Source organism: Fukomys damarensis, unplaced genomic scaffold (assembly GCF_012274545.1).
Source record: "Fukomys damarensis isolate Sample0158 unplaced genomic scaffold, DMR_v1.0_HiC HiC_scaffold_14, whole genome shotgun sequence".
Taxonomy (NCBI): domain Eukaryota; kingdom Metazoa; phylum Chordata; class Mammalia; order Rodentia; family Bathyergidae; genus Fukomys; species Fukomys damarensis.
In genome coordinates, this window is record NW_022900926.1 from 7978679 (window position 1) to 8000631 (window position 21953).

General features: G+C 39.1%; 1 protein-coding gene across 1 annotated transcript in view; it reads left to right on the forward strand.

The window, feature by feature from the left end:
* Rspo3 (R-spondin 3) overlaps positions 1-21749 on the forward strand; it is a 65041-nt gene extending 43292 nt beyond the window's left edge. Inside the window, exon 8 of the mRNA XM_010625747.3 lies at positions 20513-21749. Within this exon, the coding sequence (XP_010624049.2) occupies positions 20513-20712 (200 nt within the window). The 3' untranslated portion in view covers positions 20713-21749. The remainder of the gene's footprint in view (positions 1-20512) is intronic.
* Positions 21750-21953: the final 204 nt, after the last annotated feature.

Genomic DNA, 21953 nt, shown 5'->3' on the forward strand with positions numbered 1-21953 from the left:
ATATATATATATATATACACACACACACACACACTAGGTCTCTACTACTAGGTTTTTCATATTTTAACTCTAAAGCATGAAAATTTGCTGAAAAAGGAGCATCTGTGTCTTTTTCTGTAGAACTTTTCTTGATTATTTCTAAGAAGACAGAGTGAACACCCAGTTCTGACATAGTACAGCATCCTGTGTTGATTTCTGCTGAACATGAAGCCTTCCCAAGCTGAAAAATGTCTCTGAAAAGGCAAAACTTGATAACCTCTGGTGATTCTGATGGGAAGAACTGAAGCAGGGAGTCCTGAGAGGGATAAAAACATGGGAATAAATTCCCCCAGTTCTGTCACCACACTGGTGTGGCAATGGAGAACAGCACAACTTTATAGAGAGTCGCCTCGTTTCCATATTCTTTCATTTGCCTTTAAACTGATCTTGCAGATGATACAGTCCAGATGAATTTCTGCTTAATAAGAATTCTTGTTCACAAATTGACAAGAAAAAATATCCACCACATATGGAAAAATAAGAGAGTACCAAAATGTGCTAAACTACCATGTTTATAATTTAGCTGATATTGAATGAGATCATTTTTAGGAAAAACAAACTGTTTCTTATAAGAACTGTATTGAAAGTAGAGGTGCGAACTTTTAATTAAAAAATTAGACTGTGATTCCTTTCCAATAGTCAGTTACCTTTCACTTATCACTTTGTATCTTCAATATATTCAATTTCTTGGAACAAAGTTTCCAGAAAGAAAATTAAGACTTCTATTCTAATAATCTATGTAGGCAAATTATTATTCAAAACTAAGATGATCTCATTCAGTTTACTTCTAAGCATTTGAATAGTGGGATGCTGGTCCTTAAAACTGCTTTTGGAATGTGTGAATCGAAATATGGAAAACCCATTGCAATGTTAGGCTTGCAGTAATTTTCTGTGGTAGTTATAAATTATCAAAAACTATCATAAACAAAACAATTGCACTACCTTACAGTTCTGTAGGTCAGAAGTCTGACACAGGTTTTACTAGGATAAAATCAATGTGTCAACAAGCCTGCATTTTGTTTTAATGGCACCAAGGAAGAATCTGTTTTCTTGCCTTTCCCACATATTCTTGGTGCACACATTCCTTGGCTTGTGGCCCCTTCCTACATCCTCAAAGGCAGAAATGGCAGGCTGAGTCCCTTTAGAATGGCAAGCCTCTGATCCCTCTCTTCTGCCTCTTCTTCCTCTTTTAAAGACTCCTGTGTTAAATAGATCAACCTGGGTAATCCCACATAATCTTCCAGTCTCAAGGCCAGCTAATTAGCAGCTTTAATTCTGTCTGCAAAGTTATACGCCTTTTGCCATGTGAATTGACATCGTCACTGGTTCCTGGGATTGGGAACCATCTTGGGGAAGCTGTTACCCTGCCCACTCTTGGACTGCTTCCCCAAAACAGGCCATGCTCCTCCAGAAGCCCACAGAGCCTTCATTTGCATAATGCTGTCTTACTGGACCAGGAGAGGAGTCGCCAAGCCAAGGACAAAAGTTAACTGTCATTGCTCATTTTTCTGGAGTGGACAGAGATGATGATGATTTTCTTCGAGAGAATTGGTGGATTCAGCTAAATCTGCCCGGCTCCTTCATTTCTCTTTATCTTTCCTTTCTACTTTTCACTGATTCAAAAGGAAAACTCATAAACATCGTGTAGAAAAATGTGAATAAATCTTTCACCCCTCACTCACTCATGACTGCTGTGCATATCAGTCGGATCTCACTGAAAGTTAGAGATCTCAAGCTGAGTGGGATGGTATCTGAGGAAGCCCACCTCCAGCAGGAGAGATGCCCAATACTGTGTATCACACAGAAAATCGTCACCAAAAGCACATTCCTTTTCCATGAGTAGCACAAAGAAGCTGATAGAGCAATAGGATCATAAAGAAAAGGCCTATAAAATGATTTATGTTACTATAGGAATTTGTCCTTTTATATAGAATTCTTATGAAACTACTGTGGTTCACCTAAGCCTGTGGTACCAGTACATATGTTTCTTTGCATGGTTCTGGGGTTGAACGTTCTTTATAACATTTCTTTCATTTGATTTTTATGCACTATGTACAAATGCCACATACCAGGTGTATAGCGACAGCTATATTCCAGGAACTTGGTACCAATGATGAAAATAACAAGATACACAAATGTGTATGAGACTCATTTGGAAGTTCGTAATTTCATGGGAGAGTCGGTTATACGCAAATAACACAGGAAGAGATGAAGTCTTCTGGATATAGAGGACACAAACTGTTACTGGCTGCTGAAGGCCAGGTAGGAGTTTTCCAGCTAATGAAAGAGGAATTTTTCTTAAGAAGTTTCATTTCTCAAGGCAAAAAGAAAAAAGAAGAAAAAAAAGATGATGTGACTAAAAAATAATGTGACCAGTATTTAGTGTGTTGAAGCACAGGAAAGTTTGAGAAAAGGGATAATTCTCTGCAAAATAAGAACAGTTAGATTCTGAAGGGCCTTTTATGTCTTGCTAAAAACTTTGGAAATACTGTACTGGGGAGATTTAAAACAAGAAATTAACAGTAATAAGGAACCAACCCATGGCACCCTAAGAGTATGACCTGACTGCACCGTGCCAAATACTTTAAGTACACACACACACACACACACACACACACACACACACAGTTTTGCAAAAATACATTCAAATGATTAAAAAACATGAATTAAACTAGAAGAAGGAAAGAATGACACTTTTAAGAGATTTACAAGAAGTCAAAATGTATTTTATTAAAGCAAGGAGACTTGGTGATTAAGAATTTTTGCCCAAAGTCTTCAATTGTTAAATAAATGTCCCTGAGATTGTTTACCCCAGCCAGATTCAGCGCGATCTGCTTAGAAAGGTGACGTAGCTACTTGCCACCTATTTTGTACTTTCATGCAGACCATTATAATAATAACTATCTTGGATATTAATATCATAATCCTTTCTACTTTCTAACATTTATATATTACTTGTTCCTTACACATACTCCAAATAGAGATAACAGCAATCAGTCACTTCTATGTTATAAATGAGGCCACTGAAACATAGAATACATGTTAACCATGGTCACACTCTTGATGAAGAAGATAGGCAAGTTTGCAACACACATTTCCTAATACCTGCTTCGTATTTTTCTAACTGACTGCCATGCTTTTTAAAGCACACATTTATAAAGACAAAGTACATCTAGCACCTTCCCAGAACAGACAGTGACTGCGTGGTTTGGCAAGACATCAGGCTCAGATCTTGGACTTCAAAGTTCAAGGACATACAAACTCCTTTACTGTACCCCTCCTCGCCTGCTGGCCAGTGAACAAGAGAGTGTTCACAAGAGGCCACCTCTGAAATGTACCTTGAAAAGTGGTGTAGGCAAGGGCCATTCTTAATACCTAAAAATGAGCAGAGTAAAGTATATGAATATAGTAATCCATGCACAAATAAGAGGAATACAGTTGCTTTCCCACTGCTACACGCAGTCGTGCAAGTCCTGTGCGGGGTCTTTCAGTGATGGCTGCAGCACGGGCTGATGTTCAGAAATCACCCAATGCTGTTTCCTGATGGTTAGGGTGGAGGCACCACCCATACTGCAACTTGTTCATTCCATGCATTCTGCCCAGCAAACATTTGGTGCTTAATTATTCAAGTCTGACAGCGTAAAAAGTTCCATGAGAGTTTACAGGACCTAAGGATATGCATGGTTGAGGGTGGAAAAGAAAGAATTCTCCTCTTGTTCTACCAAAACCTCAGAAGAACAACTCTGCAAATCTTACTCCTCCTCTCTTTAATTTTTTGCTCCCTATGTATTGTTAATCACCTTCTCAAAACTACATTTTTTTTCCTAAAAATGTTCTGGAAAAAAGGGAAGAATTTATGTACAATCATGGATCTTGATCACATATCCCTTTTCTGTCTTACCGTGGTGATAAGGAACATAGGAAAGTTTTTCACTTTGTTTGTTTTTTGTTTTTTGAGACAGGGTCTCACTATGTAGTTGAGACTGACCTGGAACTCACTATGTAGCCCATGCTGGTCTCGAACCAAAAGTTGTTTTTCCTTTGTTCACAGAAGAAAAACCAGAAGCAGGGGTTATCAAAATATATCCATCACTTTAATCTTCTTTTCTGTTTTATTTGACCTCTTTAGCTCCCAGATCATTTTGTTTGATTCTTAAATACTTCAGTGAAGCAGCAGCAATAGCCTGTTTTTCTGGAGATTGACTAAGACAGGATTTCTTCCTTCTGGGATCCCACCATCTTCTTTAACGTTCAGCACATTTGCTTCGGTCTCCCAGGACTTCCTTTCTCCCTGTTAACTGTGTGACACGGGCCCTTGCCAAACCCTGGTAAATGGACATTCCGTTATGTTACACGTGGCATTTTGGTGACATTCTACTGAAAGCAGAATTCAGTGGATTGCGACAACAGCCACAGTCATCCAAAACTCAAGGGGAAACCGGGCTTCCGAGCCTTGCAGTGTCATTCGAAGGAGCATACATACCACAGCCCGAGGTCAGGGCGAGATGGGCAAGCGTCACAGATCAAGACTTTAAAAGTCTGGGATCCCAACTCCGCCAAAGAAAGCACCATTTGCCTACTCTAGCAGATAATTCAAGAAAGAAAAGTAGTTTTCACAGGTTTAACTTTTCATGAGCATCAAAGTCCTTTCCTCTGTCCATTCCCCTTTCTGTTGCTCTTTGTCGCTGACCATCCCTTTTTCTCCAAATAATCTCAGAAAATTTTGTCAGCCCACTGTTTCTCATCTTTGGCCCCATATCTCCCAAACCAGGGAAACTTTGAAGCCTTCAAATCCCTAAATCTTCTCCAGAATCTAAATGCTTTCTTGGAAGAGAGCAGACTCTCGTCACCTGACCGTCTTAACCTGGACTTTCTAAGGCCTCTTCTTCACAAAGCCTAGGGGTATCATAAAATTATTCATCACTGACTTGGTCCCAAGGATATTGTATTAGAACACGACAAATCAAACTAATTGCCTTAGGCCATGATGCTTCTGGCAAGGGCTGTAGCCATTTGAGGCCAATAATAATAACAGATGTGGCTAATTGGCTGAGGTCTCCATTGTAACAAATGGGGCTCCCTGAGACAAGTTGTTTGGGACACTGCGTAATCACAGCACGCTTGCATAGGAGGGAGATATACCACAAGCCTTTCTTTCCATCCCTTCCCTTTTCCAGCTGTCCCATAAACTGAGTGATGGCTGTGAAATCAAGAAAAGGAGCATTATTCTTTTTCACTTAATGTAGCCAACAAGTATTTATTGAGTAGTTGCAGTGTGCATGCTCTTACTAAATAGAAAAGGGGAGCTACCATTTTTTGGAGCAATGGCAGCAGTGCTTTCCAACGAATCAGGAATGTGGCTTCATATGCATCCCCTTGTGCACAAAATTATGTAAATGGTCAGGAACCTACTGCTAGAAGCTCCCAATATTACCTACCCCTCCCCACTCCTAAATACCTAGCATGAAGACTGCATTTCCTTTCTCAGTATTTCAATAGGTGAACCCAAATTAAGATGAAAGGATTTCTATAAAGAATAAGTTCATTGTATTTACAGTTGTTACTACATTAATTATTCTTCCTAATATGAAAATAGAAACAACATGCAAATACTACTTTGACAAAAGCAATACAGATCAAAAGTCGTCAGCTGTATATTGCGATGGACATAGAAACCCCATAAATAAATTAAAAACCCCATTAGAGTAGCAAAGAAATAGTAGAAAAATCAGTCTGCTACTGATAACATCAGTTTGGGATGGGAAGGTCCATATTTAGAAAGTTGAGTATCCAGGGAATGAAAGAAGTTCTATGATTTCTTTTGCATCAGGCAGAGGTTTATCATAAAGTTGCATTCCATTTTCCTGATATTTGGAAAGCTTGTGAAGAAATAAATTAGAAAGGGTATATGTTCATTTACTATATGGACTATATAAGTAATTAGAAAAAGTCACATAATGTAAAGAAATATCTTAACAGAGTTTCAAGTTTCTAAAAGATGCTTACAAGAGCACATATCTTCATTAAACTGGAAAACAACTTGTGTTGGAATTCATATTTTTAAATCCACTGAAATATAAAACTTTACCATCTGTGGTGGGAAGGAACCAATAAATACACATGTGCACACACACACGGATACACATTTGTTGCACATGTATCTACTCGTCAAAACTTCCTCCACCCTCACACACATCAGTACAGTGGAAAGCTGAAAATCAGATTCAGTAAAATCTTACGAACTTGCTTAATTATGGAGGATATTTCTGTCTCAATGAACATCCAACTATGAAAATATTTTAAAGCAATAAGTCACTTATATTCCACTTCAGTATGTGTAACTTTTTAAAATATTTTTGGTACTGGGGATTGAACTCGGGTCCTTGTGCTTGTGAGGCACGCAGCAGAACCATTGAGCGAAATCTCCACCCCTATAATTAATATTAATGCAATAATTACAAGGAGCTATTTTGCTGGTGGTGGAAATGCATGTAGGAAATATTTCTAATTATAAACATGTATTTGCCCAACACAAAATGGAAGGAGCAATAGTTAAAATGATCTGCATAAACTAATACAGATAAAATATGCCCCTAAGGGTCTGATTTATATTATGAATAAAATTAATTTATTATAAACTTTAGTGGAGGCAAAGTATGTTTTCTGGTTGGGTTTCTGGTGCTGTGGATAGAAACCTGGGCTTAGTACATACCAAGCATCTGATCTCCTACTGAGCTACCCAGCCCCTAGTCCTTCATCTCTAGTTTTACAGGAATTTGAAATGGGTGCCCCAAGGAAAAGAGAAAAAATTAAAATATGGAAGCGATGAGAAAACATTTAAGAAAATGTTTGAAAATACATTTTTAAAAAATCAGCCTTGCATTAGTCAACAAATAGCTGAAAACATTAAATAACAGTTATAGAAAGTATGTGATCGCTTTAGCTAAAATATCATAGAGCAGCACACTATATCAGAAGGCTGGCAGTTGTTTTCCTCCCTCTGATGCAACTCCAATAAGAGTTGCATTATTTTCTCCCCATACAACAGTAAAAGGCACCAAAGAAAAAAGAGCAGGCTGTGACAGAATGAGACTTAGACAGCGGCGTGAGCTAGCACATGATATGATGAAAGAGGGTAAGATAATATCATGATTCCTCATGCAATCAATCACTACAAACATGTCAGCAAGTAGGAGGCCGTCCCCGCCCATCGGGTCCACCAAGTAGATGACTTGGGTGAGGGCGGAAATGCAGCCCCGACAAGGCATGACCATCAGTGCTGCTTTTTCTGTCTCAGAAGAACAAAATTCTGAGACAAGTTCTTGGAGCAAATGGAAATTTATCCAAATGAAAATCAAACAATAAGTGCCAGAAGAATATTCTTCCTTTGGATGTCTTTCAGTGCTTCAATTTACCCAGCTGGAATGAATTTTCAAGTAGCATTTTGTTCAGCCTTTTTAAATGGAGGCCTTTCCTGCTAATTGGAAAGCTATATTTCATCAAAGATGAAGACAGTGTTCTTGGCTAGTGATTTTCTTAGAGAGAGAGAGAGAGAGAGAGAGAGAGAGAGTGAGGCATTTGGCAGATATTTACCTTACAGGGATTCCAGAACTTCTATTTGAGGCAAAAGGCAACGTACTGTGAGCCTAACACCTAACAAAACTATAATGGGGAAAATACAAATACCACTTTTGAAGGCTCTGCATGAAAACTGTCCCTATCCTCCCTATGAGAGGAATGTATAAACAGAAAATTTTTAAAATTACTTAGATTAAAATGTGGATTCAACCATGGTTTCTGATTTTCCACTGGATTAGATAAGCCCACAAATGAGTTTGCGCACGCGTGTGTGTGTGTGTGTATGTGTGTGTGTGCACTGTTACTAGAATGTGTGTTATTGGGTTGAAGGCAGCATAAGAGTCAACTCAGAAATTCGTAAGAAAATAAAAATTCAGAAAGAAAAATTCTTTTGGTGATTCATATTTTCAAAGCAGTCTTGTCCTGCAGGCTGTACTTTCCACTTTACTGTGGAAAAGTGATCTAGATCTATTAAGAGTTGTTCAATTTAAACTGGCTCAAATTAGGCAAATTATTTTATTATAAAAAATGAAGTCTTAAAAAATTAATTACAGTCAAATACTAAAGAAATATATTTCCCTGTTAAGGAATCACTGGATAAATGTTCTGAATAAGTATTTTGTATTCTTGTAAGAAATAATTTTATGGGATTCTATATACAAACTTTAAATTTGGCAATATGTGTATGGTAGGAGTGTTCAAAGATACTGTTTTTGTGGTGTGTTTAAATGATTGACAGAAATTTCTAAATTGTAGGATTAGAAAAACTCCTCTCTCTATTCATGATTCCGTATCCAAAAATTCAACCAACTTTAGATCAAAAATATTCGAAAAATAATTGCATGTACACTGAAGATGTACAGATTTCCTTCTGTGGATATTCCTTTAAAAGTACAGTCTAGGGCCGGGCGTGGTGGTACACGCCTGTAATCCCAGATCTCGGGAGGCTGAGGCAGGAGGATCCCTGGAGTTTCAGACCAGCCTGGGCTGCATAGTGAGTTCCAGGTCAGTCTCCAAAAACCAAAAAAAAAAAAAAAAAAAAAGTACAGTCTGACAGTTAACATATCATTCACATTGTCATAGGTGTTTTAAGTAATCTGGGGATGATTCCAAATGTGCAGAAGGATGTCACACAGGCTACATATAAATACTGCACATTTAGGGAACCGGAGGGTCTCCACACACGGTACCCACAGCAGCCTCCGAGGCAGCTCCCTGGGAACACAGGGCAAATGTGTCTGACATAAGCACCCCCGGTTCCCATGTACTCTTCAGCTTGAGATACAGCGGCAGGAAGCACCAGAGAGGGCAGGTGGGAAGGAGGAACACTGGTGCGTGCTACAGAAGAGAAGGAAAACGCGAATCCATTCAGGAGACAACCAGTAAACACTCTGAGCAGATGAAGCCCAAAGTGAATGTGCGTGTGTGTGTGTGTGTGTGTGTGTGTGTGTGTGTGTGCGTGCGTGCGTGTGTGGTACTGGGGCTGAACCCAGGGATTTCGGAGGTGGCAGGCAAGGGCTCTACCACTGAGTTCTCTAGCCAGCTGTTTTAAAAATTTTGATACGGTCTCACTGGTCTCAAACTCACTGCCCTCCTGCCTCAGCCTCCCAAGTTGTTGCGATTACAGGCATGGTGCCACTGTGCCTGGCTCCAATTACAGTTTTGGAGTAGGACACTCAACAGCGTTACTGAACATGTTTTTATGGTTTTTGAGCTCAGCCACAGCACTCTCTAAATTTATGAAAGTGAGCACTGAAACTCCATATTACACATATAAACAGTATATAAAACAATCAAAATATTTTATGCAGGGTCATTTTTATGGGAGTGATAATATCCATTTTATAAGCTAGTCATGAATTTCATGAAGAAAGAATTCAACAAAATTTGATTAGATTTAAATATAACCCTTTCACATCAAGTGAAAATCAGAATAAATTTACAGTGTAGACAACTTACTTACTCAATGGATATTATTGTTTAAGACCCCAAATCTTCTGCAAAATGTGTTGTACAAACATGTATAGATCAAGACACTTTCAACAAGTAAATTAATGTGTCTTGAGTTTTCAAGAGTTTTATGATCTAACCTAACACAGTGGAAAGAATTTCAAAGTTAAGAACTTTTGCATTGAAAAAAGAAACAGAGCAATTACTTATTTCAAAAGAACTTTTCACGAATGGGGAGTTGATTCCAGAGAAATAAAACCATACAAAAGAATAGTGAATTTAAAATATTTCTCCACTCCACTAGGAATTGTCATACCCTGATATGTTTTTACAAATACAATACAGGGTATCTTTTAGTTTTAAAATAAGATTGTTGGCAATATTACACATCCTTTTTAAAAATGTTTGAGTAATCTGTCCAGTTTGCACAGTTAATTGTTCTTTTAATACTGATTTCTTACAATGGAAGACAGCCTAGTGTGCAAGTCTGTTAGCTTTAGAAGTTCACGGTTGATGCCTCCCTATGTCCTCTCTCCAAGCAAGCAAGGACTTGGGGCTGGGGTTTCAGGGCAGCAGGAGCACTGCTAGAGCATGGGGTTACCTTGGGAGAAAACGGCCACAGAAACGTGTCAGGAGCCAAAATACCAAATTTCAGATTCCAAGGCTTCAGAGGATAATGGAATCATTTCAACCACAAGTGGAGAAACAATCGTACAATAGGCCATTTCTTAAGAAAGCAGAGTATGAAAACATAGATTCTAAAGCACATTCATGGTGTTTGCTGTAAGATGAGATGATGTATAACAGGATGGTACTCATAATCCAAAATTCTAAGTTCATACTGTTTCCCCTTCTTTGGGGGGTTAAATATTAACAAAAATCTGATATTCTCATTGGGGTTTCAAAAATATGCGATGGTGGTAGTTTCATAGTAAAATAATGTTTCTTGAATTTGATGTATGATTAACTACACAGCATACTCCTCATAATGAGCTTTCCGTGCTTTGTCATACACAGTCAAAAGCAATCTGAAAACATTGAATGAGAAATTCCAGAAATAAATCGCACACCCTCCTGAGGAGCAGGCTGAGAACCGCGGGGCCCTAGCCCTCCCACCCCTCAGGCACGAATCCTCTTGTCTGCGGTGCCCACGCTGTGCATGCCACAGGCTTGTGGGTCGCTTGGCAGCTGTCTTGGGCACCATTTCAGCTGCCTTGTTGGATGCTCATGTTTAAGTGGCCCTTATGTAGTAGCTGAGCCTGCAGCACTCGGTCTACTTGCTCAAGGCACAGGCGTAGCATCATTTCACACCCTCACAGGAAGAGTTAGTGCCACACAGCGAGGTATTTACAGAAAAGACAGGAGCACAGAGACCATAGAGAGAAACCACATCTGCATGAATCCCATCACAATATACGTATTGCCCTAGTTTTTCTATTTGACTATTAGTTATTGCTGTTAATCTCTCACTGTACCTAATTTATCAAGGATGCTTCACCAGAGGGTTGGTGTGTATAGGAAGAACAGCACATACAGCAAGGTTCAGGACTAGCCAGTTCCAAGCATCCCATCAGGGTCTTGGGACATATTCTCTTGGAACATATCTTGGAACAGATATGGGGAAACTACTGCAGAAATAATCCCCAAACTGCCTGTACACCATACCTCCCCAGGTTAGGAGTGTGAAAATACTGAAAAGTAATTAGACTTGTCACAAAAAGAACAGAGTGAGGTAAAACTAAATAATGGCACTTACAGAAAACATCGATTCTAAAATGTAAGCAATTGCTCCCCAGGAAATTCAAATTTCAAGAGGTTAAAAGTAAATATATCCCAAATCTTGTTCTGTTTTGTTTTGTTTGGTACCAGAGATCTAACTCAGGACCTTGTGGTTGCAAGGAGGTTCTGGCGCCACTGAGCTAAATCCCCAGCCAGTTTTTTGTTTGTTTGTTTGTTTGTGTTTTGAGACAGGGTCTTACCATGTATTTGAGACTGACCTGGAACTCACTATGTAGCCCAGGCTGGTCTCAAACTCCCAGTGACCCTCCTGCCTCAGCCTCCCAATTGCTGGGATTAGAGGCGAGTGTTGGGATTAGAGGTGTGCACCACCACACCCAACTCCCAGTTTGTTTTTATTTAAATCAAACTCTTTTCTAAAAAGCAAGGCTGCTCTGGGCACATTCCTGGACGCGATTTTTCTGCGCAGCTGCTGGGTATGAGAAGATCAGCGGCCTAGCGGGTCTTACTGTACCCTGCTGAGGTGCTGCAGAGACAGGACACCAGGACTGGGCTTCTGTTTCCTCTCATCTGCCATGTGGGTGTCAGAACAGCTTACAGACACCAGTCTTTCACTCAGAAGGATGCTTCCGGAATGGACTTTCATTTTAGTGATCATATTCTTACTGTATTAGAAATTAGACTGTCCAAGACATCTTCACCTTCAGAAAGATGCTAACTTGGAGCTGCATAGAGAGGAGGAGTATAAGTACCCTCGCCAGGAAGTGGTGAGGAGCTGAGGGAGATTGCCTTTAAGGAAGGGGTGATGCGGTTGGGAACTAAACACTAAGTCTTTCCAGGCGTCGTGGTGCACACCTGTAATCCTAGCACTTGGGAGGCTGAGGCAGGAAGACTGCTATGAGTTGAAGCCATCCTGAAGTACACAGCAAGATCCCGTCTCAAAAAGCAACATCCCCTGAAAAATAAACACTAAATCTGAGTTAGGGCAAAGTATAGTAGGAACTGTATTCCAGTGAAATCCATAAAGTACACTGGATCAGTCAACCCTATGTTGAGAGAAGCCCAGAGGCGACCCGTGAAGGGAGGGCGGGACCCCCGAGTGCCATGTGCAGGACCCTGGGCAACAACAAGTAGCACTTTATTTTTGAATTCCCAAGACAGCAGATAGTGAATAGATGGTATGTCTTAAATTGGCTTTTGTTTTCCAAGTAATCGCACACTGCTATTTCAGTGTGTAATGATTGGAGCTGTTAAGGTCATACCCCAAGTATAATACGTAGTACAGTGTGTGATGAAATGTTAAACTACCTTTCTTCGAGTAAGTGATCAGTGGCATCTTAAAAGTCAAACAGAAGAGCAGCAGACTTGCTGTCTTCTAACCAACAGCACAGTCGATCTAGGCAGGGTTAGAGCTTAATTTGGGGAAGCTGAGTGTCTGCCTATTTACCACAAGAGAAGACACCTGTAATTCAGCACTTCTCCTGTATTTGTTCTTGATTAACAATGTATCTCTTCTATTGAAATTAACTAAAAAGGGGCAAGGCTTGGATGTTTCTCCAGTCAGTCCTGCTTGGCAATAACGTGACTGAGAAGGACTTGTGGGCGCCTAACTTTCACCTGTGCTCCTCCGCCCCGGCCAGGCTGCCCCGGGTTCACACGTCTCACGGTTCAAAGGCCTTTAAGTACCCAGCTACAGGCACATCATAACTGCTTAAAAGAGTTGTGTGGTAGCGATTCTCCTCCCTTGCAACTTTTCTGCAGTGACATGTTCATTTAAAAGAACAAAAGTTGGAATTTTCAGCCACTGTACATCAAAACCAAGGCCAACTCTAGAGTCAGAAATCTGCTTCCTGGGCTTCCGCCTCAACTTACTTTTACAACAAATGAGAAAAATGTTATAATAAATTATGTGATTTAATGGGATATTTAATTGGGTGGATTTATAGAATTAGTTGTAGTTAGTCTAAAATATTTTGTTTTTTTTTTTTTTTTTTTTTTTTTTTTTTTTTTTTAGCTCTTTAGGGGAAATAAGAAGCTACTTTTTCTCGGGCAGTGGAAGAGCTTGTAGCTAAATGGCTCCCCTTAGTGGCAGTCTGTAATAATGACAAAAAAGGCCCTTTACAGACCTTAGATTTCTAAACAAGAAAACCCATCGTATTCACAATATAAGTGATTTACAATAAGTGAATTAGACTTGTGATTATAGGGCAAGCATTACTTTTACTCACTGTCCCATTATGTTTAAGTGAGTGTCCCACGTAAGAAATTTATTTTCATTTAGAATTTAACATATAACAGGAAAAAATAGTTCTGTGTCATTTCCTCTGTACTATTTTCATACGTATATTCTTTGCAATTTATGAACAGATTCTTTTTTGTTTTTTTGAGACACAGTCTCGCTATGTAGTTGAGACTGACCTAGAAATTACTATGTAGCCCAGGCTGGTCTTGAACTCACAGCGATCCTCCTGCCTCAGCCTCTCGAGTGCTGGGATTACAGGCGTGCGCCACCATGCCCGGTTCTGTGAACAGATTTTTAAAAGACAACCTGCAACCAATTTTCATTTTATGTCTAGGTGCCTATTCCAAATGTACCTGATTGGAAAACGTTCCCTAGAAATTACCTGGAATGATAAGTAAAAGACCATGCTTAACATTAGGAAAAAATGTGTCAAATGACTAGCCATGTGACTTACAATAAATATATTTAAGGAAATCGGGTGTTATCTCGCTGTACAGAAACAGACCTTAAATGTGGCTAACCATCAAAATAAACTGGGGGTAAAATGATTAACTATAGGTTTCTGGGCACCTCACAAAAACGGAATCATAATTTCTAAACATGAAACCTAGGAATCTGTATTTTTAAAGGTCATTTATGATTGGAACTTCACTTGTGGAAGGCACTACAAAGTACTTAAGTAAGAGAGTGCATTCGTTGGGGAAAAAAATGTCACAATCTCAACACTAGTTATCTGTTCACTTAATGTTTGCAACAAAGCTTTTAAGTGTTACATGGTTTCACTGCATAGAGATTTTAGCTGTTCTTTCACAACCAAAGGCCCAGTGTAAATATGAGCCACTGAGCACACTTGCTCTGTGGATTCCTATTACAGCAATCCTTTGAGAAAAGAGGAGGTCACAAATCCGAATACGGCATCAAGCTTTCCTACACTCCACCCTGCTCTCAGATTCTCATATATGCCCTTCTCCTGTTTTCAGTACAACAGGTCCTCGGGACAAATTCCCAACATGGCCATGGAGCCGTGCGCACCCTCCCAGCGCGTCTCGTAACGTCCTATATATAGACTGTGATCAAAGCCGGGCAGCCTGCTCTCCGTGTCCCGCTTCCCATGTCCTTGCCTGCCTTCATCATGGCACTGTTCACTGCCCAGGGTGCCCCTCTTTCCCCATCCACCGGGCAAACCCTTATCTTTCTTATAGGCTCCACAAGCGTTAAGTCATCGAAACACTTTTTACCCTCAGCTGGCAGAGTCCGGGGCTTTCCCCGCTGTGCCTGTTTGAGCATTAGCGTGCAACTATAATTATTGTGTTGGCCTCTCTCACTTGTCCTCAGGCTTTAGCACACTTTTGGCATGGAGTAGGGGCTTAATTCATATTTATGTAATGAGCTAATAATAATAGCTTGAAATTGTCCTGTGATTGATACAGGCACAGTACTAGCTCTTCTACATACATCTCACACGATCCTTTTTTTTTTTCTTTTTATTGAGTTTATTGGTACAATCTAGGTATACAGTACAGTTTTACATTCATCATTGGGATCCTGTACCTTTACATAATAGGTCTTGATTCTCACTTTTTCCCCTTGTCCCTGCCTTCCCTTCACCCCCTCCTCCCCTCCCTATTTACAAATACTTTATTTCCATTTTTTCAGTTTCTCGTATTTTTTTCCTCTCCCTTATTACCTTTCTCCTACCCTTCCCATTTTCCTTACACCTTTAGCCCTTTACTTACTATTTCACATTATTAATTGTCTCATTAGGATACTGTGTACTATTATACTTTTTCACACCAGAGAAACTATTCAGTATTTCATTCAGTTAAAGAAATCTCTGTATGAACATTAAAAATAGGGAATCCTAAAATAAAACTAAAAAGAAACGTAAAAGAGAAAAGGCAATGATGTAAGATTAAAATAATCCTTAATTCTGAAGATGAAAATGGTCTCAACATATTTAAATTGCTTCTTGCTCTTGTAGTCTTATTCTTTTTTTCATTATTTAGAGAATACTTTATTAGTTTCTGTAATAAAACCCACGTAGATAGGACCTTACATATTTAATACAATGTGTTTCCCCTGTACAAATGGAAAAATAAAAATTAAAAAAATTTACATTTCTAGACCAATATGGCTGTCCATTTCTGTACAATCAAGATAAATAGACTGGCAAAATGGAATAAGAAGCAAAATCCAACAATATGTTGTATACAAGAAACACACCTAGTGCAAAAAGAAGCCCATAGACTGAAACTGAAACGATAGAAAACAATTCTCCATGTGACAGGAGCCTAGAAAAAAACGGGAGGAATCTTATTTGCAGACAAAGCAAATTTCAAACCAAAACTGATTCTAATATTATTGATGTAGGACAGTACTGTATCATACCTCTGTAAATGTAAATATCTTGTACCTGCTTTATGATACATAGTAGTGACTGTGCTTTATCAGAGCTATATTTAATGATATTACTCTAGAATGTTCTTTTTCCAGATGATGATTAAGATGCTAATAAAAAAAAATGGTGCCAGGTACCACAACAGCAACAGAAATTTGCTATTTTCTGGATATTATTCTTTTTTTTTTTAATGGAATGTGCTGAATGTCTATAATTTTGTTCATATGACTGCAGGACCTGGAAAAGCTGTTGCTGTTATGGATGCATAACATACTGCTATTATTAGTATTTTTATATAAATATAAATATATATATACATATATATATATATTTGGGAAACTTTAACGGTGCTGTCAACTTTGGAAAAAGTTATCCCAATTTACTGTGTTGAGTTGGCACAATTCACACGATCCTTTTAAAGTCTAGCAAGTAGCAATGAGTATTCAGGTTTGAAGTATCAGACAGTCAATCCTGGGAAATATCAGAAGCTTGTCAGAAGTCACATAACTATTTGGTGGCAGATGTAGAATGTGAATACTCGAGCATTTTTCTGCCCCTAAAGACAGTGCTCATAAATGTTATACCACAGCGCTTCCCTACAAGGATGGCCTAAGCCATTTTCCACTACAGAAACTAACAGATACCACAGACCGGGGAAATTGTAAACAAGAGAAGTTTCCTTGGCTCGTGGCTCTGGGGGGGTCTAGAGCATGGCACCAACATCTGGAGGGGTTTCTCGCTGCAGCATTGCTGGTGGAAGGGCAGGCAAGCTGCCTGAAACACAGAGGGACTTGGAACAAACAACCTTGTCGTGAGGACACACACTTGCAGTAACGCAGTCCCATGAAAATAGCATCAATCTGTCCTTGAGGGCAGCATCCTCTTGATCGAATCACCTTTTAAAAGCCCCTCCTTTTAATATGGTGGTGATTAAATTTTAATACAAATTTTAGAGAGAAGACATTCACATCATAGCAACTTCGGGTTATACTTGATTGCTAATAATAATTTTTCTTTGGTTTCTACTCTAACATCACCCTCACATCTGAAACATCGAGAGAGGACACTACAACATTCTTTTGTAATTGTCAGAATGCTCCACAGCCCAGTTCAGGCACGTGTGCCCATGTGCCGCACGCCCACACCCACGCACACATTCTGTGAGTGGCACAGAACGCACATATACGTCAGGCTGTCCTAACTGGAGTGCTTAGTTTGCAAAATGGAAAAAAATAAAAGCACAGAAATACTATTAACCACATCAGGGCAAAATCATCAAGTCACCAGGATAGAAAGAGGAGTCCCGCTTTAAATGAAAACCTTATAAAATTATCCCAGATGGCATGTGAGTTTTAACGGGTCACAGCCACTTCTCCATTTCTATTTTATTTCTTTGACAAGAGGAAAATACATTATTTATGCAGGAGGGTAGCTAGCATTGCCAACCACTAACACATGGCCTGTAAACAAATAATAATCCCATTTTTCTGTTGTGCAAGAGTCCTCTCTCAGGCAGCAGTGATGTACAACACGCTGGCTCCCTGTTACTTTACCAGAGCCTCCACATTCGCTCACCACTCAGACGAAACACTCACTCCTTGGATAATAATGCTGTAATACTGACTTCAAAGATACTTCCAGAATCGTTTCTGCCCATCTTAAGAAATAATATCAGTTTGTTAATAAGCAGAAATGCTCGACAAGCTGAATATGCTGTCACAGGTGGCTGACAAACATATAAATCAATCTGTGACCAAGGAAGAAAGGATATATTTCTTGTGTTTCTAAAACATGATGGCTGGGATCGCAGCTGTATGATGTTGGACTATCATCAAGAGAACAATGTCAAACACTGAACTTCTGGATGATTTCCATAAAAATAACATTTTGTTTGGGGTCAGTAATTTTTATGCAACTTTGGAATGATTTTCGCTGACAATTTTTTAAGAGTTGAACTTGAACACCTCCAAAACTGTTCCTCAAATGGAAATATTATGTAATCCAATCTCTGTGACTATCTCTTTCAGAAAACCAAATACAGCCCACAAAAACCAGCATTTCCCTCTTTCAGTTTGTGCCACTTTATACGGTTTAAATTATGCTACATATTCAGGAAGGTAAATCTAGTCTTCAATTTTCTTTGTTTATTTACTACACTCAAATTAACTCTTCTCCAGCATGAAAAAAAGGCCATGGACTTCCATCTTTAGAAATCTTACCAACACAGTAGTAACTTTGTTTTTCGGTTTTAATTTAGAATTAGGACATTTGCCTTGGTTGTTGGGAGGTGGTACCTGGACACAACGCATCTCAATTCTGTTTAAATCCCTCTCCCACCCCTCTCTCCACCTCTCCCATCTCTTCATTCCCTTCCTATTTGAAAAAGATCTATCTCCTTACTTCCTATTATCTTGTATCTTGCTTTTTTATTTAAAATTTAGGTTTCTCAAGTTTACTCTCCTTTATAGCAGAATATTATCCAATCAAAAAATGAGCATGAGAAACGAAGAGGTACTTCTCAGAAGAAAGATGTACAAATGGCCAGTGAGAAACTATTCAACATCACAGACCATCAGAGAAGTGCACTTAAAACAACTCTGAGAGGGCTGTGGATTTAGCTCAGTTCCACCACCAACCTCATAAGCGCAAGGTCCCTAGGTTTGATACCCGGTACAAAAACAAAACAAAACAAAAAAAACTCTGAGATTCCATCTTATTCCAGAAAGAATGGCCACCATCAAGAAATCAAATACTCACAAATGCTGGCAAGGCTGGGGTGGGGGCGATCGCTGCATTGTTGGTGAGAATGTAAAGTAGTAACAACCATGATGGAAATCAGTTGGCGATTCGTCAAAAATTAAAACTAGTATTCTGTAAAATGAACAGGATAACGGAAATGGCAAATCAGTGGATGAGTGGTTCACCTCCGAAATAGTTGTTGGTCTCTATGCATCCCAAAGAATTTGATATTTGCTTCAATCTGGTCTGAATTCTCATTTTTATTCAGTGTCCTTTTAGAGTTCCAAACTGAGTAAAGTGTTATGTTGAGCTCAACAAGTCAAGTTTTTAAAGTAGTTGGAAAGTTTTGTAAATATAGTCTCAGGACAAAGTCAGTTGTGGCATAAAATCTTTAATCCAAGGAGACTGCCTTGGCCTAGTATCCCTTTGCCATATTAATAATTCTGCTCCCTAGGATTCTGTAACCAGAGCTGCAGAAGAAAATGAGCCAAACCACTGAATTCAATAGTTGCAACTTGTTTCAGGACATGAAAATATTTTGGTTCTCTGAAGCAAATCATTTTTCCAAAATACTCTTGTCCAAAATCACTTATTACAGACAAATTTCAGATTTTACAGGACTCAGTATATGGGAATAAATACTTAGAATTTGCCCCATGTTGAAGAATAGTTGTTTCCTCAGTTTCATTCATTAAAATGTTGATTTGAGTATAAATAATTTCTCAGAGATGTAGATGTTCATGAATGTTATTAAAATCATGCCTTCAAAAGTTGCTTTCTGAGCCAATGATTTGGTTCAGTGGTTTCACAGCCTGCCTTGCAAGTGCAAGGGTCTGAGTTCGATCCCTCATACCACAAAAACAAAAACAAAACAAAAGTTGCTTTCCACCATCAATTACATATATAAATGTTTAACATAAAATATCTACTTAAAGAAAAAACAATATTTCCAATTTAGTGTCAGGCTCCTGTTCTTTGATTCAAGTAGTCTTTCCCTCAGTGTCCTCTGTGGCCAAAAGAATAAAATTCATTTCCTCACTGTGACACCATGTGGCGGTGACATTCCCTTCCACATCAAAACCTTTATGCCTCTTTTTGATTCCACCTTATAAAACGTGAGTATGAGTCTGGACTAAATCTATGCTTCCAACCCAGTTCAGTGGAAGGAGCCTCCACGGAATCTGGTATACATTCAATCAATATCAATTTTATCGATAGAAACAAAAAGTCTTTACCCTCATAGCTCATGCCATAAGATTATTGATAAGTTCTATTCAACACCAATCTGTACAAAGAAACAAATGTAAATTAGTTTCAAAACATTAATATTTGGGTGAAAGCACGGCTATCCTGGTTTTTATCATGAACTATTATTTCAGTGTTTGTTATGTGAGCAAGTTCTCCAAGGCATGCAAATAACTCAACAGATTGCAAATATGTAATTGGTACTTTGAAAAATTTTAATAAAAATGGTTCCTTAAATAGGAGCCAGATAAAACACATATTTATAATTTTTTTGCACAGCAAGAAATCTATTCAAAACTTTCTATTGAGTATAATAAGCGAGTATGTGAAACGAACCCCAAGCTCACAGGAAGAGAATTCACGGGACTCGTACTACCATACTTTAGTTGCTTCTTTACACTGTGTATCATTTCATGTTTGCATTATTGGGCATATCACACAGACCTAACAAAAAGCACTCAAATCTACACGCGGGATCTACGTGTGCCATATGCAATCTAAAGTCAACACATCTCTAAAAATGTACAGTAACCAAATAGAGCAAAATTCAATATGATATTTAAAGGAGTGTCCTTTTGTTTTAGGAAAAAAAGGAAGAGAGAGGAAAAGAAAAAAACTGAATAAAGAAGAAAGCAAAGAAGCGGTTCCTGACAACAAAGGTCTGGAATCCACCAGAGACAGCCCAGAAAACAAAGAACGAGAAAACAAAGAGAAACAGCAGCAGAAGAAGCGAAAAGTCCAAGATAAACAACAGAAATCCGTGTCGGTCAGCACTGTGCACTAAAGGGTCCCATGAGAGCAGTGCAGACCTGGACGCTGCTGTTCCAACCGGACGCCCAGGAGAGGTGCCGTAGCCGTTAGGACCACAGTCGGGCGACATAGCAGTTACTCCTCTGCCCGGGCAGTGTTCCAAATAGTTGTATATTCTTCATGCAGGCATAGCTAACAACAAAGAGCCAAAAGTTCAAAGAAGGGTTACTTTCACACGGTTATCTTACGTGCTTCTGTGCATTTTTAGAAGACAAGAAATTTTGTACATAACTATCAATAAGCTATAAGCTCTCATCAGCATAATGATGACCTCTGGAGAAGAAACATCTTTTCCCTATTAAAAACCTATTTTCTCAGCTATTGTTTTAAGAAGTGAAAGATAATGCTGCAAATCCAAAGAGGCAGTATCCCTTCCAACAAATGAGAGACCCGGGAGAGGAACACCACTCCAAGCACAGTGTGATTTTTGTCGGGGGGGATCCAGAGAGCTCACAGTTAGGGCCTGGCATTTGGAATCATAGGATCTATCATCGCAGAAGCAACTTCATCCTCGAAGTGTTAAGATGACTCTGTCGCTCTCATCCTGTGCTTCTGCAAGCAACACAAGAGTGTGTAGATCAGAGTTCAGTATTCTGTGTGGGATTGGAGGAAGGCAAAAGGTGGACGAGTCAGAGTTGGAGATTCCTTCTGTGCTCCACAAAACTGAAGGGTCGTGACCCTTGGGAGAATTCTCCAACCTATCGCAGCAGTTGGATCAGCCCCTGCTGCCCTTGGGACTACCTAAGTCTGTAAACATGTGCCTGTAACTTTATTCTAAAAACAGAATCATACTTATTAGAAAGAAATTCTGATTTAATAGAAAACAAAAAAATAGTGCAAGGAGAATATACCGTGTTTGCAAGTCATGTGTCTCCTTTCTCTCTCCGTGAGGGAAAAACAGTTTTATTACCTGCTTACTGGTCCACCTGGAACTAAAAGGAATACTACTTTCTAACAAGGTGTGTCTAGTAGGGGAGAGAGCCACCAAAATAAATATATTTGTTAATAGTTTTTAAAGTTTGGTTCACTTCGTTGTATTGTTTGTTTTATTGGGGGATTTCTTGAGGGTTTTTAGGGACTCAAGAATTAGAAAAGAGAAGTTTGCTAAATCAGAGTGTTTGTCCTATATAATTCTGAACCTATAGCATTTCTTAGTGTTTTTGCCTTTGAACCCACCTTTATCTGAGCCAACAGAGACTTATTGCTGGGTTACTA